A 17,663-nucleotide genomic window follows, 5' to 3' on the forward strand; every position below is an offset into this window, starting at 1 on the left:
GCATACTACTTAGGTAGCACTTATAATAATTATTGTGAAAACAACCCTCTAATAGTTAATTTAGCTAAACTTAAAGTAATGAGCGAATTAATACATATAATGCATCGAGATAATATAATGCTATATTTTATTTCCTGCAATTTTTAAATCCAATCATTCTATCAAGAATACATTCGTAGACAGCTAGTTACCTACACAAAATTATGTTATAATTGTATATGAAATTTTTAATGTTTCTGTTTTATTACTGTTGGTTTTTCTAAACGTGGGAGTTATTAAAAACCTTTTGTTGTAGTTACGTCTAAACATCCTACGTCCCACCTCCTACTTGATTTACTAAGTTATAAATTGTTTAACTTCAATTTATGGAGTTAAAATATTTGGGAAGATAGAGAAGTACATTATATATGGAGTGGGTTGTGTTTTATTTAAAGACCATTTTTTTCTATCATTAAAATATCATTAGAAACATACCTAGTTCTGATGCAAAAATAAAATTACAATCAAATATTTTAATATAATAAATTGGCAGCGACCGTTTTTATTAATATAATTTTTCTTTCATATTATTTCGAATCATATACCTAATAGCTGACATGTAGCAGCGACATGGGGTACATATAAATCAAAATTATTTTCGCATAAAACGGTGCCTTTGATGCATTCATTTTAATTTAATGGAGCGCTCAAACAAGGCGTATTTAACACGTTTTAGTTTTAATTACAATATAGGCATTATGGAAATATGTACCTACCTACCTATTATGAGAAAAAAGGTAAAACGTATTACACTTGAAAATGTATTACGTGAAAGAAAATGGAACCAGAACGAAAAGATACAAAAAATATACTTAAGTACTGAAAATTTTAACAGTGGAAAGAGCGTGGTTTTAGCTGACTATTAAAGTAAGCGGTTACGGTAAGTCTGTGTGCAAATGACGAGTCAAAAATAGATAAAAATGTATGCACCATCGAATAAGACAAGTTACCGGCTTCAATTCCTCTTAATACTGAAGCGAAAAAGAAACGATAGGTGAAGTATTTCGCTCGTTATAATGATTACATAGAGACATTATACACACGGACAAGCAAGACAGAACTTTTTTGAACTGTTTTGTTACGTTAAGATTAAACAACATTAAGGGCTTTAAAAATACATATTATAATGAGTCTTAAAAATTTTCTGCTTTAGGGTTTTAGGACGAGAAAAAGCCAAATGGTCTTGATGGATAGGCAAACAGACAACAAATTGATCCGACGTGGTATCTAGCTGAAATTAATATTATATTATATACTGTCCCTTGAAGCTGTGATTTTTTTAAATTCTAGACCAATCAAAAAACGCAACCAAAAGACTGATCCGTTGCGTATTTCCAAACTATACAAGGCCAGCACGCAGCAGCGGTGTGAAACTAATCACGTACAGTTTGGAAATATTTTTTTTACCAATTTCTTCCAATCTATACAACAGTAGTACGCAAATACTCGCGTATACTTTGTAGTGAAGTAAGTAAGAATAGCGCACAGTGCTAGTACACATGCGGACTAATCGTGTATGATTCGGAGTAAGCGCGGCACCATTGCTTGCGTTTATATTATTGTAGTAACCTATTGCTGTTTTTAAATCTACAATGCACGAATGTTGCGTACTGATCTTGTATAGTTTGTATCGTGGATGCTTTTTATATTTGTTTATAGGTTCAATAGGTATAAGAATAAAACGTGACAATGTTCCAAAATGGCTTGTTTGACGTAAAATAAGAACAGAGCACTAATTCGCACACTTCGTTTATGAGCATGCAGTTTTCTAAATCATATGAAAAATGTAGTTTTAATATAATCACATTTTCTGTTTGTTTTTACTACATTGGTAGATATCTAATAGCTGGTATTGTGTTAAATAGTGATAGGTTGTTTTAAAAATTAATCCTATCAAAGTTATCATAGTCGTAAGAAAAGGTTTTGGCGTAGCTATCTCGTACTGGGCGTTGTTCCAAATATAGTGTTGCAGTTTCTTCCGCAAGTTATCATAAATATATTCTATTGCTAATATGCTTTTATGCCACCTTCTTGGTTTAAAGCTTTAAAAAAAGATTCAATTTTAAATATTTCAGATGTACGTTTACTTATAATTCCGCAAATGACGCTCGTCTTAAAAAAACCTGTATAAAAAGTTACTTGGTTTAGTGATCTTCTAAATGTACTTTTTGTAAATTTAAACGCAGATCGTATTTTTGTTTTGAGATCATCTAAGGAAAATTAGATTTTTTAATGTAATTTTATATGTATGTGTACTGTCACTTAAATGTAGGTATCATTTTTGTCACTTCTGCAACCAAGTCAACTTACTAATACAGTGGTGAAAAAGTAAATATATTATTTGTAAAAATCTGCAGACATCAATACAAAGTATCATTATCTTTTTTCTTTGGTTGCTATTTAATAGACAAAATATCGTTTCCTAAAAAAAGATTCCTGAATACAGAGTTTTTATTGCTTATTTACGTATTTTATATAATTTCGTAACCATCATTTCATAAAAATGATTTATTAATTTAACATTAAAGAAAAGGATATATAAATTTCTTTACGCGAGTTTAATAAAATAGGTTATACATAACTTGGTCAATATGCGGCTTTATCTGCTGAGGAAATTTTCACTTTCTCCGGTCAATACCACATCCGTTGTTTTCTCCAGAGAAATGAGAATGTTCTTTGGATTACGTATTTATAATTTATATATTAAACACGTTATCGTAAATTAGTCCAAAATAGAATAATTTATACAATCTGAACACTGAGTTGACCAGATTTTAGCTAACACAGGAGTAGGAACTTTTCTTTTCCAAAATATGTATTTAAAGTTGCATTAATTTTTAATGAAGATTTTTTTCAGCAATTATATTAGCATAATAATTTCACATTATTAAAACATCACCTTTATATTGGCTTAAAGACGTACTAATGGAAATAAAATACTTATATTACACGAGTATTTGTCCATAAATTATATTGAATATTTACTATACTTTTTCTAACACATATTAAAAGTGACATAAATGTAACGTATAACGCTCTAGAGACACATTTTTGTTGAGATAAAGGAAAATTTACTGTTTTTTACATAACAACGTGACATTACCCGTGTTGCTTTGCTACTTCAATTAAATCGTTCATTTTAAAAGGGTGATGATGAAATGTAGTAAGGGTGTAAAAGTTAATTGATATTTAATTTTTAAAGTACCACTTCACTGTAACTAAAAAGGAGGTGAAAACATAAATATTAATATTGTGGTACATGCAGTTTACCTGTATAATTTTAGGTTTTAGGTAATTAGGCCATAAATATAAATTTATTGGTTTTATGTATTCGCGTGCGTTAAAAATTAGTCTTAGTCGTAGGATAAAGAAGTATAATATAATAAGTTGAAATATTTGTATTATTTTTGTTAGACTTCGCCGAATATCTTAGGTATTCACCTGCATACCATAGATTGATAGTTAACGATTGTGCATCTGAAAGATTCGTCCGGCACTCGTTGCAGGGCATGGAGGCTGGGTCGGTGGGCGGGCGGGTTGTCACGTGGAGCTCGGGGCGCCGGCGCGGCCGGGTCGCCCGGGCGGACGGCCGGGCTCACGGCCGCGGCATTCCTCAGCCGACAGTCGGCCGCTACGCTATGCGCGCCGTCGCGCCCTCAGCTGCGCTCGCCGCGGCTCCCCGCTGCACGGCCCAAACGGCCCGGGCCCGATGCGAGCCTCGCGCCGCCGCTGCCAGCGGTGCCTTGCTACGCTGAGCCACAAGCTGCATGGTGGAGGGCGCCGTGCGGGGGGCGGGGAGGCAGGTGGCTTCGCGCAGGTGCGGCCCGCGCAAGGCCTGGGGCTCTGTTAGAAGCGCGCGGAGGCGCGGGCACGCCGCGGCGCGCGCCCGCCCTCCTGCTCGCGCTCATGGAGCCGCCCTGGGAGATAGAGCTCGAGCTTCGTCGGCATATCGAGAGCTGTGCCTGCACCTGCGACCACATGGGCTACGGAAACTACATGGACTATCAGGTGGCGCCGGCCGCTCACCCCTGTATATGCCGTGCGATCACCTCACCCCACGCCCACGTATGTAGTTGCGTCCTGTCGCATGCTAAATCATACGCGGACCCTTATCACGCCTCACTGTTTGTAGTGTTCACATGTCATTCACTGTGTATCATAGATGTGTTTTGTTTTCCGTTTATCTTGAAATTGTGTACATATCAATTTAATTTATCGTAAATTTATGTTAGCAATAATTACATGTTTAAGTATTGTTTTTCTTGTATTTTTATTTGCATTTCTGTTTCGTTTGTTTTCAAATTTCTAGACATCAAATTTAAATGAATATACTTTAACCATCTCTTTGTGTTAAGCTTTTCAATTTTTTATGTTGATTATAATAACAATTTTCTTTATAACTTTAAATGTTTACGCATTCAGTTTAGCTTTCAATATCTAAGTAGTCGAATACTAGTTCTTATGAATATGGTAGAAAATTTCATTCAAATAATCTTTTAATAAAACGTATAAATACCCGGTACATTTCTTGTATTTACTCACAAAAGATATGTGTGAAGGCCTAAAACCCGTTTCACACATTTGTTCGGCCATGTATATGTAATAAATCGTGTTTATGGATTAGGCAATAAAAGATAATATTGTAATAGTAATTCCATTACCGACTGCTTAACATAATGAAGGCGCACTAACAACACATTAGGTTAAGGACTGATGAATGACTCATAATTAATTCGTCCACCAAACACTGAAGACTATTTTCGCTTGGCCGGCTAGACGTGTAGAAGCATAGATACTCACACGGGTTCTATGAACGCCAGAGAGATCATGAATTTTAAAAGCAGATGCTTTGTTGAAGACGCCTTGTTGACTATCATGTTTGAAAGTTTTACAGGATTTTTTGATTCATACGTGGAAATGCTCTTGACATAAAGGACTTCTCACATGTGTGAGAATTAAGTTAATCGAATCAACACGCTATATAGCATAATTACCTATCAATCTAAAAGTAACGGCGAAGAAAACATTAAAACAAGTATTAATTGTTACCAAAAGCTATTAATGGAATAAACAATAGGTACATATCAAAGCATTATAAATTAGATTGAATGCCAAAAAATAATATCCGTACCAGCAATAAGCTTCATCAAATATAATAGTTGATCAAGAGTTACAAGGAAAAAATCAGTGATGGATAATGGCATTAACAAAATAAATATTATTTTATATGCCCTATTATTATAGGTGATATTTGTACATTTTAATTTAAAGAAACGCTTTGTGCGTGTATAATATTATTACCAAAAAATAATGAAGTTTATATTTACGAAGGTAGAAATAATTTTGTGCTATTACTTGCATAAAACCCATGGTTACATATAGACTAGGCCTTAACTTAGACTGGAAGTATATAAAATAAACTAGCTTACCGCCCACGGCTTCGCCCGCTTTCTCTAAAACGATTTGAGATTTAAACTATCCTATCTCTCAAGTTGGATCGAACTGCACATGGTGTGCGAATTTTATTATAATCGGTTAAGTGGTTTAGGAGTCCATTGAGTACAAACATTGTGACACGAGATTTATATATATTAAGATTTAAAAATACTATTTTTTATCTTGATTCAATCAAGATAGGGGAATGTTTTGACAAATAATATCTATCTAATTATTATAAATTTTCAATACTTAAAATGCCTTCTAACAATATTATATTCTATAAAATTTAAGAATTACTTAATTCCGTAGTGGTTGATGAAGGGAATTATGGTATTTCAAGGCCAATTAAAATGCAAGATGGATTATTAGATTTCGGAGAAATTTTCCAGCATTCAATTAAAAAGTTGTTACTTTACTTTTTATACAAATCTGTCTCAAAGCGTGATAAAAGTTTTACGGAACGGTTAAATATAAATTGGATTTCTTTCGTAGTGATAGGGCGAAGTTAAACCAATAAATTGTCCTGATTCTAACTAAGATCAACATTTTATCTTGTAAAAACTTTCCTTAAAATGTTTATTTATCAAAATATTGATTACACTAAACTTTTAAGACAGTATTTTGTTTTGCGTAGGTACCTATTTACTTGTTCGAAGTTTGTTTATTATGAAATTTTGAAAATTTAATTGTATGTTAAATTTGTACCTATTACCTATGCTATCAGTTTTGGTATTAATACCCTGTTACAATAAGGTAATCAAATGTAGATATTGTAAATTAATCAGTTTAATTTGAAACCCTTCAAAGTCAAAGGGCTTTTAGACTGTACAGGTATCTTCTAGGCAAGAGCCTGTACTTCAGTAAAGCTCTTAGGCTACTTTATAGGTATTATATCCAATTGACATAAAAAATGAGTTGATAGCCAGTTTATAATCCTGTTTCTAACACTCATCTTTAATGAAGTATCGTATAACAAATGCTCATAGTAGGAGGATCTAACAAAGTGTATAATGTATTATTATTGAATTAATAAATTTAAGTAGGAAGATAATATGTTTCTGTAGAGCTTTTTTAGAATACTCTGTTCGGAAAGGTCTTTTGTTAAAAAAATAACAACAAAGAAGTTGGTCTTGATACTGCACAATTTGCGGATTTCTGAATCTGAATAGGTTTGCATTCTATTGTTAAGTATATATTCAGTCGTTGAATAATCAGGCCATTACGAAAGAGACACGTCCGGAGATTTATTACTTATTTGTAATATCAATATTGGAGCAATTCGTTGTTATAAATTAACAATCAGTGAAAAGAATTTCAAATCGGAGCGCGACCGCGTTTTCGTAATTACCAACCAACTCATTCGAGCAATTTGCATAACTGATTGAGTTGCAAAGCTAACATCTTCCATTCAAAATGAATACAGACGTAAAATATTGAGATATCTTCTCCTTAATCACGGCAGGTAGATGGTTATCACAGTTTGCCTTAATAAAATATTCTCCAGAGCCTTTCATGACTTCCCCTCAGTATTTCCAAGCATAAAGGATAACTTTTACAAAGTTGTGTTTGTTCTAACAACTCCGTCTAGTAAACAATATTCACGTACAAGAGAAAAGTAATCTACCGTTAAAAGCTTCTTATCCTACCATGTTATCTACAGTTGTAGCCATTATTTATACGTAAATATTGATTAGTTCTATCTTTGTATACAACAGCTTGTTCATAAGGGTGGACTGATGCCTAATTTTAAAGAATGACCTAGTTTTAAAATGCGGTCATCCAAAAAGGGTCTCACTTCAAAAAATGTTACGACGCATAATCGCTGCTTGCTCAGTAGAAATAGAAGCGGCAGCTCCATGACTAAAGTACGATCGTTGTAAATTGGCTGGTATATACTTTCCAGACCTACCTCTATTTATGATATAAATAACATCACGAAGATTTAAAAATCAGTAAAGTTAACAATCAGAATTTCTTTTTCATAGCTAGTTCAAGTAGTTTTTGTGAATGTAGCCTGTAGGTAGCGACTAGCGAAACAATAATTTCATTACATCGTTATTTGAGTTTGCTTTGTATAAAAATAAATGTGAGAAGTATTCTTATGTTACGCCCAATGTTGACAGGATCCGCAAAATCTCTGAATAGTAGATTGATTACAATTACGCCCTGCGTTCATTAAACCAGACTCGGTTGAAAGAACATTCAGGTCTCCGCGTTCTATAAAAGAGTGATGCTTTCGGATGGTTAGTTCCGAGGTAACAATGGGGGCGCAAATTTCACGCGACATTATGCCGGTCGCTGGGGTATACACTATACAGTGCAGAGTGCAGACTACATAAGCTGAACCACCCGGTGTTGCTTTAAATGAATCCATTAAATCCGCCTACGCTCTTGTTAATTTTCTAAACATAACTTAATTAACAAGTGTGACCTATCCTTCAACGAACTTTTAGGTGAATATAAAATATATAAAGTATATTAAATAACAGGATCATAAAATTCGGTTTTACATAATTTTAATGTTTGTTTGTAAAAAAAAGTATCCATGCTTACCTATAGGTTCTCGTTTACCAACTGTAGCTTTTAACAAACGTTCTCGACGAAATGTTGAAAGCGAGTGTTGAATAGAGAAACTAGCATTTTCCAGGTAGTTTCTGTTTCTCTTATTTCATTCAAGTTTGAGGACTTTTAATGCTACTAGAGAGTTTATTTAGCCTTTTTACTTTTTAAATAGGGCAAGAAGGACATGGTAAAGAAGAAAGTGTTATTTAAATAAAATAAATTTGATTAAATACCCTCACAATCCTTTTTAATATTACCTAAATTATAAGAGTATTTTTATAGAGCATTAGATATAGTTTTATATACTAAATTATTTTAAACAGTTTTCTTCTAAAAAATAATATATGTACTTATGTAATTCGTAATTTAGGCGTGAGATTAATATTCAAAAATTCACTTCCTAAAATTTTATTTATTTCTAGGAGGTTTTATAGATTTTTTGTACTTCGTGATTAAATATACCAATACATTTTTACTTTGGCTCAATAAACCTAGTACATATATAGATTGTAGGTATGTACACTCTTGGAAAACTATTGACCGCTATGACCTCTTGTTAAAAAGGGTTGAATATAGCTTGTCGGTTGGATTTTATCTGAATCTAAGTTATTGAGAGCTGCCAGGTTCAGGAGAGTGTAGTACGTAGATCACGGATGTGTGATGTAATCTGGAGTATTTCGCATCAGGTAGTTTTTCATTACACATCCATAGTTTTGCTTTGATAAACTAAATCTTTATTCTGATGAAAAAATTAAGGTAACTTCAATAAAACTACATAAATTATGATGAGATGCCAACGTATAAGTATATAATATGTAATATCTTATTTACTTTCGTATGATATTAGGTAGGATTGTGGAGAATAGGTATTAGGAGGACCCAAGATTTTTTAGGATGACTTCTTTTTCGTACTTTATCACACATACAAATCATACAACAATTTTGTATTAAAAATCTATGTACATACTATAAATTGTAGCATTCAACTAACAGAAAATTTCAGTGTTTCTGTTAACTTCAAGTTGTTACTTTTTACTAACATTAGTATTGTTTGTCTGAACACATTCATGCCCGCCACTGTCAGCTCTTGGAAATACTAAAAGTCTTAAAAGTTTATAACACAAGGTCTCATACAGAAAGTAGAACATTGTGAAAAACATACAGCTGGACTCATTAAAAGATTTTTTCTACATAACAAAAGGCTTTTTTCTAAGAACAAAACGAAAATAATAAGATAGAAATGAACAAGATCATACGATATGTTTAATTGAAAATATTGTGAGTTGATTTAATTATAATTCCTATTAGATAATATCTTTCATAAAAAGACATTATTATATTATGGGCATAATCTATATATATAAAACTCAAAGGTGACTGATATAGTGATCTATCAACTTTCTTTCTTTCTTTCTTTCTATCAACGCACAGCCCAAACCACGGGACGTATCGGGCTGAAATTTGGCATGCTGGTAGATGTCATAACGTAGGCGTCCTCTAAGAAAGGATATCCCGAAATTCTTGTGGGAACGGGAAAAAACAGGGATGCACGTACAAAGTCGTGGGCGGAAGCTAGTCAGATATAAATATAATTCTATTATTTGCATAGATACCTACTCATTCTCCAATGATAAATTTAACGACAAAACAATTTTATTAAAAGGAATAGTGTATTTATTTTGTATTAGGTATTACATATTTACCTACATAATATCATTATTAAGATTATTTTATAGCATTATTTTATTTCATTTGTGTACATAAAGTAATCAGTTTTAACGCTTTATGAATGAATAACAACATTTGTTTAATGTTTACTCCCTTGAAATCCCGGTTTGAGGGAGGCATTCACGCCAGTACTCTCTGTAAATGGGTCAGAGGCTATTCAGGTCCCCCTAGAACCTCCCCATATTATGTGTTCCCCTTGCATAATTGAACATGCGGCAAATTATTGTCATTCTGTTGAAACCTACACATGCAGCAGTCGAATTCTATTGCTGTGTTCTCAACGCCAATTGGATCACAATATATGCATATTGTAATAAAGGTGCCAAATATGATTTAAATAATTGAGTCACGAATTTTGATGAGAAATAAAAAACTATTAGGTACTATCTCCAGAAAATTATACAACATATTATTATTTGTTTAATTGTCTAATAAATAGTGTAAGATCCCGCTTCGATAAAAAATATCCTTAGATAATGTTACTCTCCATCCCCATATGAAAAACAAAACAATCAAGACAGTCTGTTGATCTGTTGTAAGTTGTTACGTGACAAAGAACAATGTGTAAAAGGCTAATTTTTGATAGTTTTTCGCAATATAATGGGGAGTGTTCTGAAGAGCTGTTCAATCTTATTCCTGCCGCCCAATTCCACCATCGCACAACCCGTCATAAAAATATTTACCACCCTCACCACCTAGATGGCTGGCTGAGCACCACAGTGCGTTTCACTTGCACTTTTTTTCCACGGACCTGTAAGCTCCGGCATAGTCTGCCACCTGCTGTGTTCCCTAAGAGCTATGATCTGGAGAATTTTAAGAAAAAAAAACGTATCGGGGTTCTTGGCCAATAAATTCCCGTCGCTTCCCAATCCACGTATAGCTTTCGCTTTATACCTATTTAATTCCGTCTTCCCCCTTATCCTATTCTGGTAGGCAACAACCATAACTCCTGTTATGGTTGTTGCCTTGCTTACCACCAAGCGGTACGTCCGCTCGTTTGCCTTCCTATAACTTAAAAAAAAAAATAGTAATCTTAATAAAATGTTTCTCTTTACTAAGAGACATCAGAAGGCAAAAAGGTAAATTCCTGAGCAAAAATAGTAGCGTTTATAAATCGTCAATAACTCGATATAATTATTAATTTTACGCTACGATGTAAACAAAGCATGGGCAACAACCTCAACCATGCATTACCTACAATAATTGTAAATTGTAGTGTTGAAGTGTTCTGCGGTTTGTGTTTAGAATATTTAAATGGCATTAATTAAAGTAGAATATTTCGTTATACCTATAAGTGTTTTTAAAGATGGGAAAATAAATTTAATAGTATTTGTGCATTTGTTAATTAAATTTATCGTTCCTTTAACCATAACTAGCTTCCGCCCGCGACTCCGTCCGCGCGGATGTCGGTCTTCGCGTGGATGGTTGATTTCTCCATTTTGAGTTACTCTGACAATGACATCAAAATATCTATTGGACCCAAATACGGCTAGGCCAAGAAGCTTATATCCTCTAATACACTGGAGATTGCACTATGACCATTAACTTGAAACAAGAAACTATGACATTCAATGACGTCAGTCATGTTATTTGTCTCTTTCTGTCGAGTGACCACGCTGGTTTGTAAATTCAGGATTTTTCAAAATAGAAAAAACTAAAAATCATGGTCTATAAATAATAACGACATATATTTTTAACAGTATTTATATTATAATATTATGGTCATACTTTATAGGTAGGTACATACAATTTTAATTGGTATAGAATGATAGTTATAAATAACTTTTGGCTACAAAGCTTGGATATGAACCGATATATAGCATTAACATCCTTTGTAAATAGAGGAAAGTTGTGTTTTGCATCAGATGCTGTTTACCAAATTGTTAGCTACTCAGATCTTCTTTTTAAACGCGTTGCTTCGACGGGTCAATTTCAAGCCAGAATCATCAAAGAAAAACTGTATAAAGCAGCCTTGCACAAATTTCAGCTAACTTTACAAAGTTTATTTTTCAAAAGGTATTTTTTTCTGGGTCGTAATCCTCAGTAACCTTGATGGGCACATATATTTCTTTTTATTTTACTTTTTGGAAAGCTGAAATACGTAAAACAAAAAAATATGAGGTAAGTTAAAAAAGTATAAATTTCAATGTAAAAACGAACAATCTTATAACTACATGTGAGTGAAATACCGATGTCATGTGTTGTTTCATTACTAGTAACAATCTTTAAAATGGTGTTCTAAATTTTCATCATAATATTGTTATTACAATATATTCTCTTCGCTATCCATAAAAACTCGTCATCATGGTTACCTTACTTGTTAAATCTGTTTATTGAAAACTTGTTGAAAAATGATAAAGTATTAGGGAAATAACAAATTTAACATGACTGCTTACTAAAATGATGCTAAATTAGACAATTTTTGCCATTGAAATGATTCTAAATAGGTAAATGCAGGAGTATTGAGGAATATTGTAAATAACGTAAATATACACTTGCCTGTGAAATTCTATGCCAGAATTTGGTGTCCAAACACTTCTGCAATTTTGCACAATACAATGCATTCTTTATATTCGGAAAATATTCATTAAATAAGCAACAATATTAACTTAAATATTCGAAGCGACGCAATTTTTTTGACACACATGCCATATTGACAAAGTGAGAGTTGCTACAATTTTATTATGGTGACTACCCATAATCAGGGAGTATCGCTTTTTAATAATTGGTTCAGATACTTAGTTTATTTAGCATAAATAATAATTGTCTCATCCAACAATGCTTCTGAATGACGTTGTTGGCAATTTATCAACAAACTCATGTACAAAAACTAACCTTTTGCACAGAATATTACAGCATACATAGTAGCCTTGGGAAAACTTCGTATTAACAGTGGCAATACCAAGTTAGGTGTGAAAGTGATAAAAAACATGAACTGGGCAATATTTTCTTGTTGCACGTCAATGTTCATACCGAAATCTCCAGTGTTTATAGATATAAGCTTCTTGGGCTAGGCCTATAATAATACGCAACGTGTGTTCGCGGTTCTACAGAACAACGTCTATGGATAAAAGTGAAAAATTAAGATTATTTTTTTTTCTACGTATTTTTACAGGATAAAAAGTATCCTATTTTACGCCCAGGATAATAAGGTATATTTATACCAAGTTTCATCGAAATCGAACCGTTAGTTTTCACGTGATGTCTTCACATACAAGACAGACAAAAATTTTTTTAATTACATATTTGGGTTTGGTACCGATCCAGTAACACCCCCTGCTATTTATTTTTTCAATATTTTCAATGTACAGAATTGACCCTTCTACAGATTTATTATATTGTAGATTTATCACAATAACCTATAGTGTTAATTGTTATACAGTGCCATCCACAACTAGGTTAATTAACAAGTTAGATAATGACTTGGATATGTCAGAAATCAGAATTCATTAGTTATACCTTTAGATAAATCTATAAACAAGTAACAATCAATGGAATGATAATGAGCGAATGAGGTATGCGTATCGTATGGTAGATATTGTATCTGTACAGCATTCTGAAAATGTCGGTCACAATTGAAATACCCTTTGTGTCGTTCTTAGCCTATATAATATGTGTTGTTTGTGCGTTTTTATTTCAGCAGTTTTTTTTTTGTTTGAACATCACTCTTAGCAGAAGGTTTATTAAGTATCTAGTAATTAATAATTAATGCCTACCATATCAAAAAAACTGACACACAGTGATTTACACATAAATAAGTTTTGGCATAACTACCTTACATGATATTAATAGCAATATTTGTTTTAAGAATCTGCTAGTGCTATAAAAATAATATTTCTGCCAATAGAATTCGGTTTATATTAACCGTTGCCTAAATGCGTTAGAAGTAAATCCCACAGAACATAATATACCTAATATACCAGAGTAAATCCTAAGATTTTACTAAATGAATCGTGTTAATTGTTCGTAATACTTAAACGAAGATCACAGAACCTGTTCGGAATTTTACCTTTTAGAGTAAATTAAATATTAGGTTTTATTCGAAAATCTTAGGAGTTAGGATTTACCGTAATTTCCGAACCTTTACAGTAACATGCACTTTTATGTAATAGAAACTCGTGTACCTAAGCTACACCACTTATAACTAAAGAACTACTTAACAGATTTTAGATATTTGGATAATATTTACCTAATCTAACTGTTAAACGTTTGAAAAACTAAACATGGTAACCCTGGCGTAGTTAGTTAGAGTTTACAGTACTTACTACTTATATAAATACATAAGAATGGTTGAACGGATTTTGGACTATGTTGGATTTCTCTCCATTTAGATTAGCACAATAAGACTAAAATAATATAAAAAAACTCACAAAAAAGTAATATCTGGGCGTAGCCGAGACGTGAAACTAGTTTATAAATAATAGTGACAATTATTTATATTGCTTGTCTTTTTTTTATAGGCGGCGGTACCAGAAGGCATGACGTTTCCTGGTTCCATACCAGATGTAGCAGAACGTTGCGGGCGTTGGGCACCGGATTCACTCTCAGCTTCCGTATCAGGAAGCTCTGACGAAAAGCCAACGCCGAGGCGGCCAAGATGGAGAATTGCCCTTGCTGGGCTCGTCGTGTTGGCCGGTCTTGGCGCCGCCCTTGCGTTGCCACTCGCTCTTGGTGGTGGTGGTCGCGCGACGCCCGAGCAGCGACTAACTACTATAAGGCGGATGTTACGTGATTTTCCATTAATCGATGGCCATAACGATTTGGCTTGGAACGTTAGAAAATTCTTACATAATAAAATAGGAGATTTTAATTTAAGTGCCGGCTTGGAAGGCCTTGAGCCGTGGGCTCGTTCGCGCTGGTCGCACACTGATATACCACGGCTACGACTCGGTCAAGTCGGTGCGCAATTCTGGTCAGCATATGTCCCTTGTGGTGCGCGAGACAAAGATGCGGTACAACTAGCCCTAGAACAGATGGATGTCATTAAAAGAATAGTGGATATGAACGCAGCCCATCTTGCATTGGTTACCGATGCCGCAGAACTATTAGAGGCCCACCGTGATGGTCGGATAGCTTCACTGATTGGAGTTGAAGGTGGTCATGCCCTGGGAGATTCACTTGCGGTGCTGCGCGCATTTTATCAGTTGGGTGCTCGATATCTTACGGTTACTCATACGTGTGATACGCGATGGGCGCGTGCCGCTGGCACTTCTGGTGGACTCACAGAGTTCGGACGCGCCGTGGTGCGTGAAATGAATCGTCTAGGGATGATAGTGGATCTGTCACATGCAGGAGAAGAAACAGCGAGAGATGCTCTAGAAACCACTCAAGCTCCGGTCGTTTTTTCACATTCAGGTGCAGCAGCAATATGTAACTCATCCCGTAATGTTCCTGATGACCTGTTACGCATGATTGCTGCAAATGGAGGTGTCGTTATGATTAATTTTTATGCTAAGCTCGTAACGTGTGGAGAACGCGCTACTGTGGAAGACGTAGTAGCTCACATAAACCATGTTCGTCGAGTAGCTGGTGTAGAGCATGTAGGATTGGGTGCAGGATATGATGGTATTGATGCACCTCCCGAAGGGTTAGAAGATGTTTCACGATATCCTCATTTGCTCGCAGAATTATTGCGAGATCCAGACTGGAGTGAAGATGACGTGCGTAAACTTGCTGGTATGAATGTTGTACGCGTTATGCAAGATGTAGAGCGTGTGCGTGATCAATGGCGACGTGCAGCCGTTTTACCGGGCGAAGAATCTCCTGGAGTTCGCCGTGGTGACTGCGTGTATGGGCCTGCGTGACGCAGGCTCCGAGCCGCGCGCTTCCGCGGCCCTCCTCGTACTGCTCAATATTGACATTTGTTGAACGTAGTTATAAAATATGTATATTAGTGTCCAAATGTGATTTAGCGATTAAAGTAATCTTTACCTGACCTCGAAGCACAAATTGTTTAGCTAAGGAGCCGTACGCGCTGGGCGCTTCGTCTCGGTGTCGGAACGCGGTCCGATCGCTAAACTCTTCTCCATCCATGCACACGACTTCGTTGACGAAAGCCCAATGCGATTCGGATTTATATGACGTGAGCCAATGAAGATATTAAAAACGGAATAAAGTGTTTATAGAAAAAAATAAATATTCTTTATTTATAATTCTGTCTTTTCTTTCTAATTCACGAATGAATAAGGTCTTTTCAGAAGAATAAATATTTATTAATAGCTAAGAATTGTATACCAGTTCATGACAAATAAAATAACTAATTATTTTTTTTTTCATTAACGCCTAAAAACATAAGAACATATTAACATATTATAATCATAGACAAATCACGTAAAAAAGTAAAAAACAAAATACATAATATGAATAGGTAATAAGTACGAATTTTAGCGAAACTACAATATACTTCATATCTGTAACTGTAGCACCTACTCAACATTCATACTTAATGAATCCATTATTACTTAATATTAAAAATGCGAAAGTAACTCTGTCTGTCTGTCTGTTACTCAATCACGCCTAAACTACTGAACCAATTTTCATGAAATTTGGTATGGAGATATTTTGATACCCGAGAAAGGACATAGACTTTTTATCCCGCGAAAATGACGCAATTCCGGAAATCCTACGGGTTTTTCTTTGACTGTGCGGGCGAAGCCGCGGGTGGAAACTTAGTAATATTATAAAGTATACGATTTTCCCAAAAAACGAGGATCTAAACTCGTAGCGCTTTTTTAAATTTATTAAATATAATTAATGCTTTTATGCAATTTGAAATAGTAAAACGACACCACATAACTAACTGTCAATTTAGTTGTTTTATTTACATAGTAACTATTTAGTAATTTTATTATGTTTCAATTTTGAAAGTAAAATAATTTATCTATACTTAATATTATTAAAGCTGAAGAGTTTGTTTGTTTGAACGCGCTAATCTCAGGAACTACTGGTCCGATTTGAAAAATTATTTCTGTGTTAGATACCGCATTTATCAAGTAAGGCTTAATAGACTATTAGAGATCATTGCGCTAAGACCAACAGGAGCGGAGCAATGTGGGTGAAACCGCGAAGCACAGCTAGTCCTTCATAAAACGCTTTGTGTTTAGATAACATTTTTTAAATTTATACTAATACTATATCGGTCGATATCGGTCTTCGCGTGGATGGTTTTTTCTCCATTTTGAACTGGGAAGACATTTCTCACTGGAAAAAGTAAGAAATTTTGATTATCTTGGAGCGGCTAGAACAGTCAGAAATGATAGTTAGGGTGACCAAGAATTTTGTTTGACATTGCACCGTCTCATCGGTATTTTTTATTTTATATAAGATTTAAAACCGAGACCTAAAGAGACAAGGTTTCATTAGGTACGATCAAAGCTGTATTATTCAGCTATGTACTGAAATTATTACTTACGGTGTTTACACTTATAAGGTAACATATATACATACATTATGTTTTAGTTTATTTTTGCATATACATTAAATTAAGTAGCGTATCATCAATATAATATTTACAGGACATTAACTTGTTCGCTTTTCATGCAATTTGATCCTTATTTTATTAAACCATGGTCACCTCATTAGAAACAGAAAGAGAAGTTAATGGCAAGAACGCTCTTAGGCCCCGTTTCCACCTGCAAGAAAACTTCCGCGATAAATGTCCGACAGTCTGTCTGACAGCAACTTGCAAGTCTAATTCCGCGTTTCCACCTGCAAGTAGACGTGCAAGTTGCTGTCAGACAGACTGTCGGACAGTTCTCGCAGAAGTTTACTTGCAGGTGGAAACGGGGCCTTACTCGGACCGTTTTTTGCGCCATGGTGTACAGCGCGGCGTGCACAGCTGTGCTTTTTATATTAAGATCTGTGTATGATGTATATAGATTCTCTATGTAATATGT

At 34.4% G+C, this 17,663-nt stretch overlaps 1 protein-coding gene across 1 annotated transcript; it reads left to right on the forward strand.

Moving 5' to 3' along the window:
• Positions 1 to 3,668: 3,668 nt before the first annotated feature.
• On the forward strand, positions 3,669 to 15,891 carry LOC123694636 (dipeptidase 1-like). Its single transcript, XM_045640126.1, has 2 exons — positions 3,669 to 4,104; positions 14,229 to 15,891. The coding sequence occupies exons 1-2, from the start codon at positions 3,946 to 3,948 to the stop codon at positions 15,570 to 15,572; spliced, it is 1,503 nt and encodes a 500-aa protein (XP_045496082.1). The 5' UTR covers positions 3,669 to 3,945; the 3' UTR covers positions 15,573 to 15,891.
• Positions 15,892 to 17,663: the final 1,772 nt, after the last annotated feature.

The sequence above is a fragment of the Colias croceus genome, chromosome 9 (assembly GCF_905220415.1).
Source record: "Colias croceus chromosome 9, ilColCroc2.1".
NCBI classification, from domain to species: Eukaryota; Metazoa; Arthropoda; class Insecta; order Lepidoptera; family Pieridae; genus Colias; species Colias croceus.